Source organism: Magallana gigas, chromosome 8 (assembly GCF_963853765.1).
Source record: "Magallana gigas chromosome 8, xbMagGiga1.1, whole genome shotgun sequence".
NCBI lineage: Eukaryota > Metazoa > Mollusca > Bivalvia > Ostreida > Ostreidae > Magallana > Magallana gigas.
The window spans coordinates 27,734,521-27,753,803 of record NC_088860.1 but is presented as its reverse complement, the minus strand read 5'-3'; the positions used below and the strand labels follow the sequence as shown (position 1 = coordinate 27,753,803).

At 33.5% G+C, this 19,283-nt stretch overlaps 2 protein-coding genes across 6 annotated transcripts; both read left to right on the top strand.

Annotated features, from left to right (window-relative positions):
• Positions 1-2,593: 2,593 nt before the first annotated feature.
• LOC117689752 (uncharacterized) lies at positions 2,594-3,637 on the top strand. The gene is made up of 4 exons (XM_034471627.2): positions 2,594-2,682; positions 2,860-2,914; positions 3,035-3,238; positions 3,375-3,637. Exons 2-4 carry the CDS (start codon positions 2,869-2,871, stop codon positions 3,563-3,565), a joined length of 441 nt encoding a protein of 146 aa, XP_034327518.1. The 5' UTR covers positions 2,594-2,682; positions 2,860-2,868; the 3' UTR covers positions 3,566-3,637.
• A 7,486-nt stretch (positions 3,638-11,123) lies between these two features.
• LOC105326524 (uncharacterized) lies at positions 11,124-16,096 on the top strand. 5 transcript variants are annotated; one of them, XM_066069604.1, is made up of 10 exons: positions 11,124-11,386; positions 11,545-11,635; positions 11,994-12,081; positions 12,601-12,743; positions 12,874-13,047; positions 13,522-13,619; positions 14,105-14,244; positions 14,366-14,478; positions 15,234-15,389; positions 15,785-15,950. In XM_066069604.1, the coding sequence occupies exons 1-10, from the start codon at positions 11,329-11,331 to the stop codon at positions 15,792-15,794; spliced, it is 1,071 nt and encodes a 356-aa protein (XP_065925676.1). In that variant the 5' UTR covers positions 11,124-11,328; the 3' UTR covers positions 15,795-15,950. The 5 variants fall into 5 exon arrangements, with proteins under 5 accessions (XP_065925676.1, XP_065925673.1, XP_065925677.1 ...); XM_066069601.1 differs by having other exon boundaries at positions 11,125-11,386; positions 15,234-15,385; positions 15,785-16,096; XM_034463103.2 differs by having other exon boundaries at positions 11,130-11,386; positions 12,601-12,683; positions 15,234-15,385; positions 15,785-16,094.
• The last annotated feature ends 3,187 nt before the right edge of the window (positions 16,097-19,283 follow it).

Here is a 19,283-nt window from a genome sequence, read left to right as displayed (position 1 = left end):
TCTGGTTCAATAGAGAGTGTAAATCTGCTAGAAAACAAAATAACAATATATATTTAGCAAAGAGCATGCACAGCAAGTTTAAAACGGACGATAATAAAAATAATCTTAAAGAAAAAAGTAAAAACTACAAAATGATCATGGATAATGCTATAAAAACATACAATACTGATATAACCCATAAACTTATGCAGTTGCGATCAACAAATACAAAAGATTTTTTGGAATATCCTGAACTCTTCAAAAAGGGATTCTAATAGCCCGGTAAATATCAAAGTCTTTAAAAGTATCAACGAAGGTAGTCTGTCCGCTGATAGTACTCCAAACTATATGGTTTACGGAGAAACAGGTCGTTTTACTTTATCTGTAATTGTATTTACTAGAATGGTATCATACTGGTGTAAATTAATTTCTAGTACTAATACTAGCATTACAAATATATTATACCGTTACTTGTTAAATCAGACTGAAAATACAACCAGTACTAACCCTTGGATTGATTGTATTCGTCATGTTTTTAACTCATGTGGTTTATCAAATGTTTGGCATAGTCTGTTTTTAAATATTGTTAACCAAAAAAAAAATGGGTTTCAACGGCAGCTAAACAGAAATTACAAGATCAATTCATTCAAAAGTAGCATGCTGATATAAATAATTCATCAAAAGGAGTAATATATAAATTTTTAAAACAAATTTTAAATATGAAAAATATTTAGATATTTTACCCCTGAAATTCAGAAAAATTCTTGGTAAATTTCGTACTTCAAATCACCATCTACCAGTTGAACTGGGAAGATGGGATGGTATCCCATTAAATGAAAGATTGTGTCCTCTCTGTAACACAAAACGTATAGCCGATGAATTTCATTATATTTTAGAATGTGATGCAATATCACAAGTCCGGAAGTAGTCCGAAATATCTGACGTTTTCCTGGCTTTTTTAACGATTTTGATATTTACTCGCCAGGAAAACCTTTTCTGGCAAGTAAATATCAAAATCTGACGTTTTCCTGGCTTTTTTAACGATTTTGATATTTACTCGCCAGGAAAACCTTTTCTGGCAAGTAAATATCAAAATCGTTAAAAAAGCCATGAAAACGTCAGATATTTCGGACTAGTCCGGAAGAAGTTCATAGATAAAAAAAAATTCGGCTAGACTAAATGTGCTAAAATTTTCGTACCTTATGACAACATGTAACATGACATTGTTTAGGAAATTGTGTATGTTTATAACAAAGATATACGAGGTAGTCTGTCCTCCATGAGTTTCAACTTATATAAATTTTCCCAACTTTAAAAACCTTATAATTATATATGCTTCTACTTTTGTACCTCTGACCCAATTTATATGTATATTTTAATGTTATTTTTGTCCTCATGTACCATATGTTTGAAATGGTTTTGAGTAAATAAATGAACTGAACTTTTTCTTAGAGTTTGCGCAGTATTTCTCATGAAGAATTACGACACAGCGCACTTTGACATGTGCCTCCGTAAAAACGAGGTCGATGACATGGATTTTACAAAATGATATTAATTCCTATTCATCATATGAGTCTCATAATTCAATTTGGAAAGAAAATCTATTTTGACGAATTTTTTAAAAAAATTTCTTTTCTCAAAAGAACGCTTTTTCCATTATGTTCAATTGAATTACAAACGTTTTTTGAAATGATCTCTACTAAATATCTAATTCGATTTTTATGTTATCTTTTTTTTATTGATTTTAATATATCTTTGGTAACTCTAACTCGTTTATATATAATTTTCATGAAAATCACTATTGTAGAAGTGAATTGGGTTCGTCGTCTTAAATCGGCATCGCCGGATACTAGTATGACGGTGTTGCCTTCGTCACAGAATGCTGGAACGCACGTCGCCGGCGAGCGATTGTGGCAACGCCTTATATCATTGCCAATTAAGAAAAAAAACACGGCGTCTAGGTTACAATGATTTACAAAACTGGATTTCTGTAACTACAGTTTGTCCTACTACATTTAAAAACATTAAAACTGCAAATACTCAACAATACTTTCCTATCGACAAAAAGTTTGCTTCCGTTACCGTTTGTGCAAATAAAAACAACTTTCCAGAGAAAGCTTATTTTCAGTTATTTTTAAGATAAAAATGTTCAAATCGACCCATATTGGCACTTTAACAAAATACTGCATAATCGGTGTAACTCTCGGGTCAGATTTAATATATCATATATTGGTCTTTTGACATATATATAATTTTACATATTTACCAAGTAAAGTTTGCAATCAATTTAGGCAATCAAGGGAAAAAATACTGATTTATCAAACACAAGGAAAGTATACAAATTTCACTTTTTAAAATAGTCTCTTTTGAGTTTAATTATACGTGTTGATCAAAAACATAGAGGACGATAAAAACAGTACATGTATTTATGTAGAATAACCCACTGCAACATTACATGTATTTATGGAAAACTGTAACATTAACTATACATTAGAACTAGACCGGAAAGTATTTCTCCCAGGCACGTGTAAACATGAGGAGTGCTTGCGCAATAGGAACGTTGTGTCTGCATGTCTTTTGAGGAAGAAAATATCGTGTTCATACACGTAGTTATTTCATATCTTGTAATTTTCAAATATAAATTTGCCTATATAAAGCCCGATGTTCATTCAATAGTCAGTCCAACTCCCTAGGAACTCCAAGGTGAATACTCATGTGTATAGACTCTAAGTAGAATACTGAATAATTCAAATTTGATATTTTTGTGATTTCTTTTTTTCGGGATTGGGTTGGGATTACTAAAGAATTATCAAATATGCAAGTCATAATGTTTGTGGTTTGGAATATTTCAAGATAATTCATACTTAAATTATTCTTCAGCCAGTCGCCATGCACTCCATCCAGGTCCTCCTTTGTGTGTTCTGTGTCGCCGTGGGTGAGTACATTTCACATTTCCTTGCCGTGTCTAGATATTTGGTTATTGGATCATTTCTACATCGTTGAGTCATTGGTATCTTCAGTAAGATAAAGTGTGTGTCAATTTCCACGAATTTAGGTTTTCAGGCAGCCCAAGCAGCACTGGGAGGAGGAGTCTGCACCATTCCAGCAGCAGGAAGTCCAGGAGCCAGTACTGCGTGTACTTCTATCAACAATGGCTTCTGTCTCATAGACCATTTGACGATCACAGGAGCCGTCACAGGCGTAACATTCGATGGCGTGTGTGTCTGCTATGATGGATTCAGTGGAACTGTATGCGGAAGTAAGTATTGATTTTGTAAAACTTTTAATGAAAAAAATATTGAAAAGAGAGAGAGAGAGAGAGAGAGAGAGAGAGAGAGAGAGAGAGAGAGAGAGAAGGAAGCAGATTTTTCTATAATTACCCTTTCTTTTTTCAGCCGCTGACCCCACCACTTCTACCACCACCACCACATCCAACAACAACGCCATCACTGCCCTGGTACTCGGGGGTCTGGGCGCCTATCTGCTGTCCCAGGGTGGACAAGGAGGATATGGAGCTGAAACAAGGGCACAAACCGCCCAGGAAGCTCTCTATCTGCAACAAGCTGGATTCGGAGTCGGCAAATAAACGGGAAAGCATACACTTACTCGTCATTTTCATTTTCATGTATCATTCATCTTAATAAACATAAATGATATGAAAAATAAGACTTACTCAATTTTTCAAATATATATATATATATATATATATATATATATATATATATATATATATATATATATATATATATATATATATATATATTACTTATTATGTTAGTTACTGACTCACCACGGAAATATATTGGGTTGATCAATCTCATAGAGGGCGAGGCGAAGCCGAGCCGTCTTTGAGATTGATCAACCCAATATATTTTTGTAGTGAGTCAGTAACTAACCTAATAAGTGTTTTGTTTTCCCGAGGACTATCAAGCGACATATTTATTCACAAATAGCGGTGACCTACGCAAAGCCATGTACAAGATGCCTTACATCTCGTCCAGTTAAACTCGTTTAAACTCTTAAAAATTATCAATACCACCCAGATTACTTACAATGTTTTGTTGCTATTCAATTTTAAACCTCTGCAGAGATTTGAGCAAATGTCGACGCTGCCATTTTGCTCTGCTCCAGACATAACAATGTGTCAATATTCAAAGGGCAACTACTCTAATTTAAAAATAATTCCAAAGGGCAACTACTCTAAATATTTTAAGGACTTACTGAACACGATTTCTGTGTTAAATAATACGATATATCGAGATGAGTATGTGAGACGGCCATATTGCCTAATTTAAATCCACCCCCCCCCCTTTTTTTGCAAAGTTATTCATAACCGTAACCACAAGACCCTTTTTTATTGTTTGTCAAGATCTTTTTAAAAAGTTTAGCCCACTTCCAACTTTCAATTTGCGTTGTAAAGTTTATAAAACTGCAAATTACGTTAACTATCAAGAAGTTCATCCTGACGAACGATGGAAACAGAGCGCTCTGGTTGTGTTTATATACAAGAACTTACCGAAATAATGTTTCATAAGACTTTTATTCCACCACCAGTAAGCTTCCTTATTCACTATTTTCAATTTCGAATCATAAGGCTAGCCTAGTGTTTGTTTTATTAAACATCAACAACTGTTCCTCGTTCGAGTCAAACTAACGAGCATTCGCAACTTCGTGTATGTCAAGAAATTTGATTATTCGAGTCTTCTAATCGGAATTTCCATTTAATCAAGTGAATAAGCTCTATGAAAAATTATTTAGCGCAAACAAATTATTTTAAGGTTTATTTCAGTGAAACTTTACATTAAAACAGTTAGATTTATCTCAGGAATGACGAACTTAATTGTATTGCGCAAGGTCACAATAGCCGCATAACACAACGATGCATCATCGTTTTTAATCTTTGGAAAAAAAACCAAACAATTCGGGTCACATAAGGGACTGTCTCAAAAGCTTCATAATATAAATCAAATTGTATGAGATAAATAGAACATCTATAATTGTGTGATTTCATATTTGCTTTATCCAACTCGTTGAAATGGTTATATTCGCTCGGCAAGCCTCGCGAATATATACACCATTTCCAGGCACGTAGCATTGTTTTTGAAAGTGGGGGGGGGGGGGGGGGGCAGACCCATCAAAAAAAATCTTGACAAGCAAAAAAAAAATTTAAACAAAACAAAACGAAATTTAAGCAAAGTTTTCAGAAATCTTCAACATCCTTAACCGGGGGGGGGGGGGGGGGGGGGGGGGGGGTTGGGGTTGAGACTAAACTATACTTCCAAAATAAAAATTCTGCCCTTCCAAAATAAAAATTCTTTCCCTCCAAATCATGAAATTCCTAATTCGGTGGGGGGTGGGGGGTAACTTCAATTTGACTCCTCATTTCCTTATTTTCATATCAATTTTTTAATTACTTCCCAAAAGGTGGGGGGGGGGCAACTCCATTAAAATTCATTTTTTTATATTAAAAAATTCGTTGCTGCGAGAAAAAGTGGGGGGGGGGGGGGCAGGCCCCCCTGCCCCCCCCCCCCCCCCCGATGTTACGTGCCTGATTTCAACTCGTTGGATAAAGCAAATATAAAATCACACAATATAGATATCCTCTATATATATATATATATAATTACCTGGTACCGGGCTATGAACGATGACCATTTTTAAAGAGGAATCTTGGATCAATTAGTTAAATAATGGTTAAAAAGGACATCATTGGTTGTAGACAATATGATTTGTATTTGATTGTAGTACATGTTCATTCATTCATACTTTATTTCCTCTAAATAGAGATTGAACAGAACACATACATAAATTTTCTAACGAGTCACGTCAAAGATATACATTTACACAAGTAATATTGGGGGGAGGGGGGGGGGGATAAACAACTTAATAAGGAATATCAAGACTATATACAAAGTTATCGTTCACGCTGTAGACACACATGTGCACATGTCCTCACGTGTGGAATACAACAGAAGTTGATCTGTAGTACTCTGGGGCCCGTTTCACTAACAGGCGTAAGATACGACGAAGCTTATGTTAGGCCTCGGGGCGTACGCCAAAATTTAGTCCGGCGTAAATCGCGTTTCACTAAGAGGCGTACGCCTGGCCGTAAACACTAGTATCGGACTAAGTTAAGGCCAGACTTACGTTCTTGACAACGAGCTTATGCACATGTGCAGACAGATGCATAAATATATAGATAGAAAGATTTTTTTAGATAGATAAAAATAAAGAGTTTGCGTGAGAGAGAGAGAGAGAGAGAGAGAGAGAGAGAGAGAGAGAACCGTAAAGTATTCATGCATATTTATCCTGTTAAATGACAAAATCACACAGCAGAACTTGCTAAAATGTTTTATTTGAAAGATATACTAGTATTTGATGAAGCATATAGGATATGTTCATTCAAAATTAACAGAAATTCAACAGAACTATTTTGTTATCGATATCTACTGTGATTTCAGCATGCTTCGAACACCCTTGGAATTTCTCTTTTGATCATGCGTCAATTACGAGTATAAATATTTTTTTTTTAAATTTTCTGGTTTCCTCTTGCTATATCATTGAAAGAAAATCAGTGAATTTGTTTAAAAATAGAAAATATAGCGAATTAATGCAATAATGAGCTTTTTTTTTTTTACCATGGATTGGACAATATTAAGCAAGCATCGAACAACCATACAACAGATACTTAAACTAACGAAATTTTAATATTTCATGCAAAAAAAAAGAAAAAAAAAAACGAAAAAAGCGAAGAAGCTCTAATAAATATATTTATTACTTTCATATTAAGATTTGTGTCAATGTAAAATGTGGAGCAAAAATGACCTAGGAAATAATTGATGAATTCCAAGTCTAAAAAAAATACCACAACCGTAGACACTATCACTTTAAACAATTTGTTTCCGAAGTTAGTTTTTTTTCGAATTATTTAAGTGAAAGAGTACATACAAACCATAAGTGTATGCACGTTTATTTGTAAATGTTTCACCAAAGTTATCAGATCCAAGGTACAAATGTATGTGTCAGACGTATGGTGGACTCAACATAAACTGCCCAAGTACATTTACATGTGTATTTGGTATATTGAACGAGGCTTCATATAAATTTGAAGTTAATAAAGAGTAGGTGTATGTAAACTACAAAATAAAATCTATTTAATATGGAGTCAGTGTTTTGCATCGGTTGTATGATAAAAACATTATCTAATATTTAAAAAAAAAATTAGGGACTTTTGACGACTCTTAAACATATTTGGTGCTTTCATCTTATTTTGGTATTTACATTTTAACAATACTGAAAATACTTTTGTGATTAACCTTAGTTTAACTACCTAAGCTAACACCTTTTACTTACCAAAAAATGAAATTAAAAAAAGAGGAAAATATAAAGCCAATAATTCACTTAGTGATTTTTAAATTTCAAAATATCCCGCTCACACATACATGTATTTTGCGTGGAAGTTGGGGGGGGGGGGGGGGGGGGGGTGAAATGCTTGAAATGCGAGACATTTCTTTTGCAAATATACCTTTGTACTACATGTGCATCATGTATGGATATCTTTTGCATTATTCATTGCCCAATTTATTAAACAATATGAAACGTAAATCAAATATTGGATAAAAATAATCGAATGAAAACTATATATCGATTGTCTAAATATGGCATTTTAACATGTAAACGGCAAGTGCAAATATAAAGAATGTGCATAAAACATGGTAAGAAAAGTTTCTATCCGAGAATTGGTACCACCAATCAAAACTCTTTATTTTCTTTATTTCATATGAAATTAATAAAATTTACACGACAAATTGTACAATTTAACATTACGGTCAGCACCGATACCCTCGGCAACAGAATTAGCAGCCCATTCCTGTTTACGCCATAAGTTACGACTACCCTTGGCTAGGCGTAGATTTTTGTCTTAACTTAAAGCGGGCGCAAAGTTACGCCTTTTAGTGAAACGGACCTTAGGCCAAATATTTGACTTAAGTCCGGACTTACGACAGGCGTAAAGTTACGCCAGGCGTACGCCTTTTAGTGAAACGGGCCCATGTCTACCTTTCTTTATCTTGTTTACATCAACGACCTTATTCAAGCGTTACAGTATGGTAGCCCAAACACAGGTATACTTAATATACCCAGCAGCTGCCCCTCCTTAGCAGACGACTTGTCTTTAATTGCTGTCACTCCACTTGCGCTTCCAAAACTGTTAGACATTGCATATAGGTACGCTTGCAAATGGCGATTTACATTCAACGCATCCAAATCGTGCGTATTGCAGTTCCGTGCACAAGGAGCTATAAACTAGACACATGCAACATGTCCTGGCATCTAGGTCCAGCGATTGTATCGTGCAACCGGTCTTACAACCATCTAGGTATAATTATAAATGAAAAATGTAAACTCTCTGACCGAATACAGGAGGCTTGTAACAAGGGACGGAAGTCATATTTTGCACTATCTGACCTTGGTTCACGATTCCTAAATCCTAGAACATTGACTCATCTGTACAAAACAACTGTGCTACCATCAGTACTCTATGGGTGCGAACTCTGGAATAATTTGTCGTTTAGAGACAGAAACCAGCTGAATACATTCCAACATTTTATTTGCAAAAACTCACTAAACTTACCCAAATTAAGCAGATCAGATATGTGTGAATCGTATTTCGATGTACTCCCCATATGTGCAGAAATAGACGTTCGAAAGCTGCTATTCCTAGGCCGACTATGTCGCCTCAACCCAAAAATGTTAACAAAGAACATTTTCCTCACAAGATTATTTTCTTATTTTCACGATCTCTCGACAAACCAGTTGGGATTTTTCCCTGATATTATGAGTATTCTACAATCATATGATCTTACTGATCATTTGTGGACATTTCTGGACGATGGATTTTTTCCTGAAAAACCTTCCTGGAGGAAAATTGTACGTGACAAAGTGACTGCATCACATGTTTCCCAGCGGCGAACACGTATGTCTCACGATCGTGACTTCACATTTCACAGAACTTTATATAAACTCAAATCCGTCCTCTATTTGGAAGATAACCGAAAACTACCGAGAAATCGAACTCTGCATGTTTATCTGCAAACTCTGTACTACCACTCGTATAAATGGAGATATATATACATGTATTCTGTGTAATAATTCATTCTTCAACGTTTTTCAACATTCTTTATGTTCCTGTCCGTCCACGGCGATGATTCGCGAAAACTGATGGGACGTGATCGTAAACTGTTTCGATGTGCGGCTCTCTGCGGAATTGTGTGGGTTATCAGTAAACGACCTATAATTCCTTGTACTGCTGGGGCGCCATACCATTCATGAATCCGACAATAAAGCATTTCGTATTCTTAATTTCAAACTAATACGAAGCGCGGCAGCAGGGGCCCGTTTCTCAAAAAGGCATACTTCCAGGCGTAAGTTTAGTCCGGACGAAATCAGGGACTAAACCTCAAAACCAGACTAAGTTGCGTTTCACAAAAAGGCGGAAACTTAGTCGGGACTAAATTTGGGTTTAAATCTACGCCTGCTATTGCAGGCGTAAGTCCTTAGTCTGTGCACAAAAATGGCGAGTGTTTTGTTTTTAAGGCAAAATAAACAGAGAATTTTAATTTTTGGTTTGTTTTACGTGTTATTAAGATAAACATTCACATTTATTGAAATATTTGTACATGTACGTATAACTTTAAAAAATACCTATTGTTCGATAACTGTTCCTATTTCTTAATAAATTAAGATAAATCAATTTGATAATTAATAGGCTTACCTTATTAAACGCATGAAGTATACATTACTACTTGTTAATGGAATCTACTTAAGTATGATGAATTAAAGATGCATGGGTATACCCCGGTAAATGATATAAACACAATAATTAAAAAGATGCTATAACTCTAAATTAAATATGTATTCCCCAACAAGATAGATGTATACATAAGTGCGAATAGATTATTGTTTTTTAAATCAATACTCAGTAAGCATAGACTAGAATTTAATGTTTCTTATCAAATTCGAACCCATGAAACGAAACTGATTTCAAAATATAAGAATACTTCTTTGAATAGGAGCAACTCAAAACGTTTACAATTGTAATTTGTCCTTGTGTGTGGTTGTATATTCTTTATCTGTATTACTTACAACTTTACAACACGTATACATTCTCATTTTCGTTTTTTTACTCTTAGTATCTTTACAAAACCGTATGAAAGCTACATGTATTTGAATGTTTATGAACTCGCATTTAGATACATGTACAATCAATTTTTGTTAAAATATTACTTAAAAATATGTATTAGAAGCGTGCAGAGTGTGTATCAATTCTAGATCTATTGCCAAGCGTTTGTCAACTTGAAGATTCTTGAAGATTCTAAAATTTCACATGCACACCTCCTTGAATTTTCAGAAATCAAATTCATTAATCTTATTAATTCTAGGATTAAGTGATCAATTGCCTTCATATTAAACATCGATTGTAATTCTTTTTAAATAGGTATGGTTTACATGTACTGTCGATGATCTTCGTGCATATGCTTATGTGTTGTTTATTTGTACTCATATAACTGAATTGATCTTTAATTACTTGAATTCATGATAGTTTTGTTTCACCATATTTAAGATGTATGTATATCAAGGGATTTTTTATTTATTTCGAGGTTGTCAACTTGCAATACAAAAGCGTTCTTTTAGCAGTTTCATAACAGTGTGCATTATTTACACATTTAACTAGCGTGCATTTGTCATACTTATATTATCAAAACCGATTTGGTTTGACTTTTCCTATAGCGTCACGATCATTTCTGTCAGCTACGTCATGCATAAATTATACACGCCGGTGTGAAATATGGTGTCCGGATAGGGCCATTTGCGTTAGCGCGACATCGCGTTCAGATAAACGAGACATCGCGCTAACACACAACACGCCGTCGCGCTAACGCAACTTTGCACAACACGCCGTCGCGCTAACGCAACTTTGCACAACACGCCGTCGCGCTAACACACAACACGCCGTCGCGCTAACGCAACTTTGCACAACACGCCGTCGCGCTAACACACAACACGCCGTCGCGCTAACGCAACTTTGCACAACACGCCGTCGCGCTAACACACAACACGCCGTCGCGCTAACGCAACTTTGCATAACACGCCGTCGCGCTAACACACAACACGCCGTCGCGCTAACACAACTTTGCACAACACGCCGTCGCGCTAACACAACTTTGCACAACACGCCGTCGCGCTAACGCAACTTTGCAAGTTTCACAGTCTATTAGGAAGTCGTGTCCGGAAATATAAGACTGCGCATGCTGATTGCAATTAACGTGTTCATCACTTTTAAAATGCAGAATGAACCCAATGGGATATTCGTCTTTGACAGAAGGCAATCACAGGGAAGACGTTACTCGTAAATATAAACTTTTGATATTTATCTTTTTGAAAAGGTTTCATTAATCAAATGAAAAAATTTTAGAGACCGAATTTTCTCTCAATATGCCCTATATAATATATTTTCTTCTGTCATATTTGTAATTTTTACAAACTATTAATTTTTTGTTGATAAAGGAGAAGACCTCATTCGAGACTATTTCTACGGTGGGTACACAAATCTAGAGATTTGTGGTATCCTGCTTTTACGACATGAAATAGTTATCAGGTAAATATATAGATTGATCAGTATAATTATGTTGAACATTGTTTCATGGCATTTCCCGTATTTACTATAAATTGATTATGAAAGTCCCAACCAAAATATCATTTTTAGAGCCAAGTAACAAATATTGCTGCAGGTGATATGCACATGTATTCTCTTTTGAAAAGTGCACAGGCATCAATAAGCCTACATCCACTGGATGTAAGATATAATTTATTGCTGCACAGCAAATAACAGCCATAGGTACTGATAGCTATAGTGTTTTCAATAGCTTGCTTAATGATTTTTATAATGTGTATAAGCACAATTAATTAATATCATAGTAGAAACAAAATATATCCCAGATTTTTTTGGCACCCAGTATAAGACATCTGAAAAGAATATTGGCGATGATGGGACTAAGAAGACGAATGCTGCAAAACACTGTTGAGGCATCTTATGCTATCATGGTAAAACGTTATTTCAAATAATCCAAAATAAAATATATAAATCTTAAAGGTCCTTTTTATATATTTTCCTTTCTTTCATTACCATAATTTGAACTACTACATGGAGCTCATGTAAATTATATCTTTAATAACTGTTCTGTTATTAGTTATAATAACAAAAGTGCTAATTATTTTGTTGTGAATAAAATTAAAACAAGATCAAATTTAAGGTCAAATTATTCATTCACAAAAATATACACTACTTATTAAAACATGTTACAAATTCATGTCAGGTGCTTTGTATATTACCAAAACAAAGAAATTTTAAAATGTACAATTGCATTTAGTTAAATTACATGAATAAATAATTGTTGAATTTATGAATTATTTAAATATTTAAGGTAAAGTAATCAATTGGTAGATTTATTAATGTGTTACATGCATGTTAGCATATATCCTTATACAATGACATAACTATATTTTATTCATATGTATTGATAATAAAATATATATTTCAAACTACATTTATTTTTAAATTAGGAGGAATTAAATGGAAGTGGTTCTTCTCTTGGATGTCGTGGACTACAGCGTCGTCTTTTGTCACATGGACTCGTGGTTTCAAGGTTGGGTATTTGTACATCATGCCAGAAAAGGGTAGTAGGCAATAAGGAACAAAATATACTGTATGAAAACAATAATACATATAACTGAGTAATGCAATTTATTGAAAAACTTTAATAGATATTAACATACTTGTGAATTGTGAAATACTAGTATGTTTTGATCAATGGCATTATATATTGAATCATTAAGAGAACAGGTTTTGGCCATTCAAAAGGAACTGGACCCTATTGGTGTTTTGGAAAGAAAACAGAGGCGTCTAAAGAGAAGAGTATATCATAACAAAGGCCCTAATTATCTATTGCATGTCGATGGATATGATAAGCTTAAAAGATTCGGTTTCGCAATTCATGGATGTGTTTGCGGGTATATACATGTATGTGTTGCTGTGTCAGTTATGTAATATATATACGTAGTCAAATGATAATTTAATATATGTAAATGAAACAGTTTTATGCCCAGAAATTATGTCTTTAAACTTCTTCACAACTGAAACATGTCTTGCAGTCTATGTATAATTTTTTTTAAAAGTTAGATTAGGGTCACATGTATTATGGGTTCATTGTCAAGGTCAAAGATCGCTTTTGCCCAAATATGATTTGGCTACATATTAAACCAGTTAATTGGAGAGTATTTCTCAAACACACATTGTTTATACTTTAAGGAAAAACCCTCTCTCTGACAAAATCTGATATATTCATAATGGTTTGATTATTTGAAATAATTCAGTTTCATAAAAAGATTAATTTAAACATGAACTAATTATAATGTCATATTTAATTTTAGTCTAAAATCTTTCCTGGCATGAATACATGATTGTGCTTTTTATTTTTTGAAAAGATTTTCTCGACGTGTGTTGTGGCTAAGAGTAGGCAGATCAAACAATGATCCCAAGGTGATCGCCTCATATTTTTTGGATTTCTTAAGAGAATTGAGAGGTAAAGTCTTCCATAATCTTAGAACTGATTTGATCAGTTCTTGAAACATTTCTAATTAAGTTTATGTAAAATTAGAGCTCTACAACAAATCAAATTGTTGGTTATAAATTTTATTTATCATTTGAGTTAAAAAAAAATGGATTAGCTTTTTAAATTGCTTTTGGATAACTAGTAACTGTAGCTGAACTTAAATTTGAATATGTGATCTCAGTTGAGAACTAAGGTTTAAGGGCAAAATAATCATGATGATGAATTCTTAATGAATTCTTCTTCTCAGTGAAGTTTTTCAAAGCTATACGAAATCCAATACATTATCATATGTTCATAGTATTAAATATTTCAAGTCTATTATTTTTAATGCCATGACTTCCTCCTAGTAGAAAGACATCTGTAAATGCAATGGTCCGGCTTCATCTGAATTAAATTGTAAAATTATATGTAACTTATAGGTGATTATTTTGTCTAATCCTTTGGATGAATTACAGGAGTTCCAAGGTGTATAAGATCAGATGAAGGAACAGAAAACTGCATCATCGCTGATATTCAAAGGGCTTTTCGGTGGTATCATGATGATGATATGGCTGGAGAGAAAAGTTTTCTTACAGGATCATCACCTTCAAATCAAGTATAACAAATAATGTCCAAATAAATTTTACATACATTACAATTGCAGTATTATGAATTAAAACTAGAAATAAAAAATAATGTTTTGCTACAGTTTATTATTCCTGACTGTTTCCCTTCAGAGAATCGAACGATGGTGGTTGTCCAACAAACAAGGTGGTGGACAATTCTGGATTGAATTTTTCAGCAATTTGGAGCACATGGGAAAGTTTTCTACCTCGGACCATGTTCAGCTGTAAGTTATTGCACAAAGTAATAGATGTAGATCTAGCTGATACACTGGTACATACATTTTTACACTAGGAGCTGTGTCATTTAATACTACCAACACATTTTGATGGATGAAATGTAGACTGCCTGTGGCAGTATCATTAAACATTTTGTGATAAAGAGAATGAGGCTACTAGCTCAAATTCAATGTCTCTGGATTAATTACTGAATTATTGTATTGTTTTTGTCCAATAAATGTAAATTGGTTAGGATCTACATACTTCTTTTAAGATTAGGTTAATGTCACATGCAGTTTTGCCCAATTTATACTACTTTTCATTCTTCTTTTAACAAGACATATTATGGTACATGTATAAGCTTTCCTGTCTCTTTTCTAGCTTTTTTATGTCTCAGTCACACCATGAGCATTGCAAGGTTTAGAAACTCATCAGTTTAAGAATTAACTTTTTTTTTAAATGTAGCTTCAATAATGTTAAGCCTTTCCTCTCCCAATTATTTTTTTGGTGGAAAGAAATTTAAGATATAAAAAATTGGAGAGGGTTACATTATTGCAGCTAATAAAATTGGGAATTAACTTTTAAACAAACATGAAATAATTCTTATTCATTTTGGGTGTGTTGCCTAAATGGCCCTATCCATAAATTGAAGGGATAGAAGGATGCCTCAAATCAATGTTGAGCATCTTCGGTAGGGAAACAATTTTATAAAACTGCTGAATAAAAAAAACCCACTGCTTTTTCTCTTTCGCAACAAATACAGGGAATGTCTACGATTTTGCTTCACAAAACTTGTGCAGGATGATCTTAATAGATGTGCTCAGGAGTGGAATCAACACAGAATTCGACACACAAAGTCTGCTGAATTGCCTGGTGGAAAACCAGACTTGATGTATTATCTTCCAGAGTTATACGGCAAGTAAAGAAACTATTATTATTAGTTATATTTTGGTTGGGGAGAAGTATCAATTTTGAACCAAGGATAAGTCTTTTAAAAACACTATTCTTGCCCGTTATAACACTGAATTCACTTTTTTAAAAATTTGAACTAAAAAATCAAAGCAGGCATTTAAAAATGTTTTTGTAAGGTAGATTCTATATCTAAACATCATTATCAAGCATATAAAAGTGTTTATTTCCAAGCTTAATCCCCAGAGCTTTTTATATACAACTTATCCTAAGTTTAATTGCACATTAAATAAATGTGCCTCAGAGCTTTATAAGTACCAAAAACTGGCAAAATCTACAGACCAATGATAAAACTCATTTGGGAAGAGGGGATCTACAATCACAATGAAGTTCTTAATTTTTCAGGTACACATGATTTCAAAATGGAGATAGATATGGCTGATGTGGATGCAGCTGAAGAATTTTGCATTTATCAAAGTGCTTTTGGGTGTTTGCCAGAATTTGAAGAGGAATGTAAAAACATTATGTTTGAAAATTCGCTGTTGTTGCCAACAAATCATAGTGAAGCACTTGCATTGTATGAATGGCTCGTATCTTACTTTAATGCATGAACAAGATTGCTGATGAACACCATGTACAAATACATGTAATGATATGAAAAAGAGTTATACAATATCATTCTTTGTAAATTGAGCATACAAAAATGTTTTCAGAAAGTTGCATTCATTTAAATAAAATTATCAAAATAAACTTATTGGAATAAAGTTAACAAATTAAGGAAACTTATTTTTAATGTAGATGATGGAAGGTCAGTACAGGATGATTTAAATTTCCAAAATCAACTTAAAATTATTTACAATTGCTCTTGGCCTTTAAGTTTCCAGTTATGTACCAACTTATCTCCCCTGCATCTTTAGTCTAGTGTTCAACCACGTACATGTACTAATTAATTTGACAGCGAAGCCTACATGTACTTGACTGTCGTATCTTTCTCATTGCAAGTCTATATACAACCCCAAAGAAATCTTAACCCAGTCTGGGTCATGTACATATTAACCCTGAAGAGTATTAACTGTTTTATGTACATATCATGATCTAGTAAACAGTATAAATAAAGAAGAAGGTACAGTTTCCTTCAATATTTGCCCTAAAATTCAAAAGTTGTTTAAATCTTATAAAAATACACATATGCCATCTTGAACATGTGTGTATGTAAAATATCAAATTATACACTTTTATCTTGTTTCAAAAAATAATTATGACTTCAACACTTTGGCATATTTCTAAGATTTGGTCAAAAATGATAAAAAACTGCACATTTTCTCAGAGTTATTTGAAGACGAAAATGTGTCCGCAGCCATCGCTCACAGCGAAATTAGTATATATTATGATATCACATGATAAATTTATTATGCGAGTTTCATCGTGGGCAACAGCTGCGGACTTTTAAAAAACAGGGCCAAATACTGTGGTTTTATTAATATTCGTTGAATACCAATTTTCGTGGATTTCATTGTTAAATTGATCCACGAAATTAAATGTTCATTGAAGTGCAATTTCTATTAACATTTTGTATTGATAGGGTCATTGGCCATGAATATCTATAGGTATCCTTGAAACTGTGATTCTCGCTTTATCCACGAAAATTGATACCCTTGAATATCAATGAAACCACAGTATGACTGAAACTGTACCTAGTTCTTTGAAAGGAAGGGGAATATTGTGGAATTAAACCCTGGCATGAACCATGCATTTCAAGTCATTCTACAGGCCATCTTAGTTTAAGACCACACACACCGACTTTGTCAGATGACAATTTCCAATTAAGTTATTAAGATTTGAAAACAATTCAAAGACAGGTTGTCATAACAATGTCTCCTACTCTGAGATGTTCAGCAATTTATTTGGAATATTTGTTTACATTAGAAATAAGGCTTTCATCTTGGAAAACATGTTGTAATGTAAATAACTAAAGCCTAATTTTAAATTTCCTCTAAGTAGCCACTCACCTAGCCCCTAGGTGGTAGATATCTATGTCAATTGAACAATAAGCTAGCCTAGGTCCCTGCTTTGAAGTTGAAATATTTACAATTTACAGTGTCTTTGCCTGTGATAACACTACGTATCAGTTTTGTACCATACAGTCCAATAAAATCAAATGATCTAAACTTGTGGCGCAACGGGGTTTGCTTATTTATATTCAAATATTTAATCTACATTTGCTGAAAACTATTTAAGTATAAGTAATAAGGAATCATTCTTTCAATATTATGAGGTGATAATTTCGATCATGGCACGATCAAATCTATTGATTTGAGAACTGCAACTCATTCTTATGAAATGGTAAAGGTTGAAAATGGAATATTTCTAAAATTGCATTATATGTTCATCAATACAATTTTTTCCAAGAAGAAATATTTGGGCTTAAAAGTTTTAAAATTTTATTGTTCAATGCAATATTATTGGCACCCATTAATGTAAAAATGCTCCTGTTTCTCAGTACATATGAATCTTAAAAATTGTAACAAAATAAATCATATTGAAAATTATACATGCAATTTAAAATGTTTGCTACATCATTCAACTGAGTAAGAATTTTGCTCCCCTCTCTAAGTGCAAATTAACATTTGCAAAAATACAAACAAACAAAAAAAATGATCACAAACTAAAAATAAAATTAAGGCCCATTGACATTCCCTAGCTTTTATCTAAACAAATTAACTTTATCATTTTAGTGACTGTCAATTAAAGGCCCAGCAAATACCATAAAATCACAAGTACAAAGGTGCCATTAAAATTTCCATGTAACAATTCATGCAAATAGTAAGCTTCCTTATGTAAATAAGTAAATTTTTTTACTTATATTTATACACTGCTTTCTCTTTATAAATCTACCGGTAAATACAAATTCAACTAGAGCAGAGCTCGTGGCAGAGCCCCGAGTAGGTCTTCCGTTGTTGCTGCGAGTTGAAAATATATGTTATATGGTGTCAAACGATTATAATGACTAAACTTTCAGTTCTGCTTTTGTAATAAAAACGTGTTGTGATTGAAAGCCTGTATATAAAACGTGTTTTGAAACAAAGAAAGGAAGAAAATATTTTAGGAAAACTATTTGTCGAGCAGAGTTTATGTAATCGTTTCAAACATTCTTTAAAAAGTGAGATGTTTAATGGCGAGTTAATTTTTCAAGAGTAGCAAGCATATATTGTTATAAACAGTACTGTATGTACTCATGATTCATGTCAGGAATTGTATTTCTTTTTTAAACTGAACCCGCCTACAAAACACGTAAACCTTTCTCAAAGATAACTTCTATATTAAAATATTTCTAAATTTTTGAAGACTATGTGCAAGTTTAGAATTGCGTGCTGACAAAATTTACAGACCCTAAAACGTACTACTACACCAAAAAAGCGTGCGGCCTACGTGCGAGAAACGTTTCGTGTAAACCTTTTAGAGTTTCATGTACCAAAAAAGCGTGCGGCCTACGTGCGAGAAACGTTTCGTGTAAACCTTTTAGAGTTTCATGTAAACCGTTTAGCGTTTCGGGCAAAGCGTGTAAATCGTTTCGAGCAAAGCGTGCGAGAACCGTGTGAAACGTTCATCAGATTTCATTCGGAACTCTCTGACAAGTTAATTGTTTCAAAATGGCGCCCGTGTTTTTCATTACTTTAACAAAATTGAGCGAATTTTTAACAAACAAAAGAAAGGTATATATATTAAAAGACGACTAGTAACAGATAATTACATGTATATTTAACGTTTTCATGCGATGTTTCAGTACTGAAACAATATTAAAAGTCGCTATACATAAGAAATATTAAATACAGTTAGCGAAACATGATTTCTATTGGAACAAACCTAAATCAACTTTAACTTGCACGATCATGTTTTGATAAGC

What these genes read in the sequence shown, in the direction of transcription:
- LOC117689752 (XM_034471627.2), top strand. Translation starts at nt 2,869, where the DNA reads ATGCACTCCATCCAGGTCCTCCTTTGTGTGTTCTGTGTCGCCGTGG. An exon ending in TGTGTTCTGTGTCGCCGTGG is followed by an intron (nt 2,915 to 3,034) that starts GTGAGTACATTT and finishes CCACGAATTTAG; the next exon opens with GTTTTCAGGCAGCCCAAGCA. An exon ending in CAGTGGAACTGTATGCGGAA is followed by an intron (nt 3,239 to 3,374) that starts GTAAGTATTGAT and finishes TTCTTTTTTCAG; the next exon opens with CCGCTGACCCCACCACTTCT.
- LOC105326524 (XM_066069601.1), top strand. Translation starts at nt 11,329, where the DNA reads ATGAACCCAATGGGATATTCGTCTTTGACAGAAGGCAATCACAGGGAA. An exon ending in TCACAGGGAAGACGTTACTC is followed by an intron (nt 11,387 to 11,544) that starts GTAAATATAAAC and finishes TTGTTGATAAAG; the next exon opens with GAGAAGACCTCATTCGAGAC. An exon ending in ATTCATGGATGTGTTTGCGG is followed by an intron (nt 13,048 to 13,521) that starts GTATATACATGT and finishes TTTTTTGAAAAG; the next exon opens with ATTTTCTCGACGTGTGTTGT.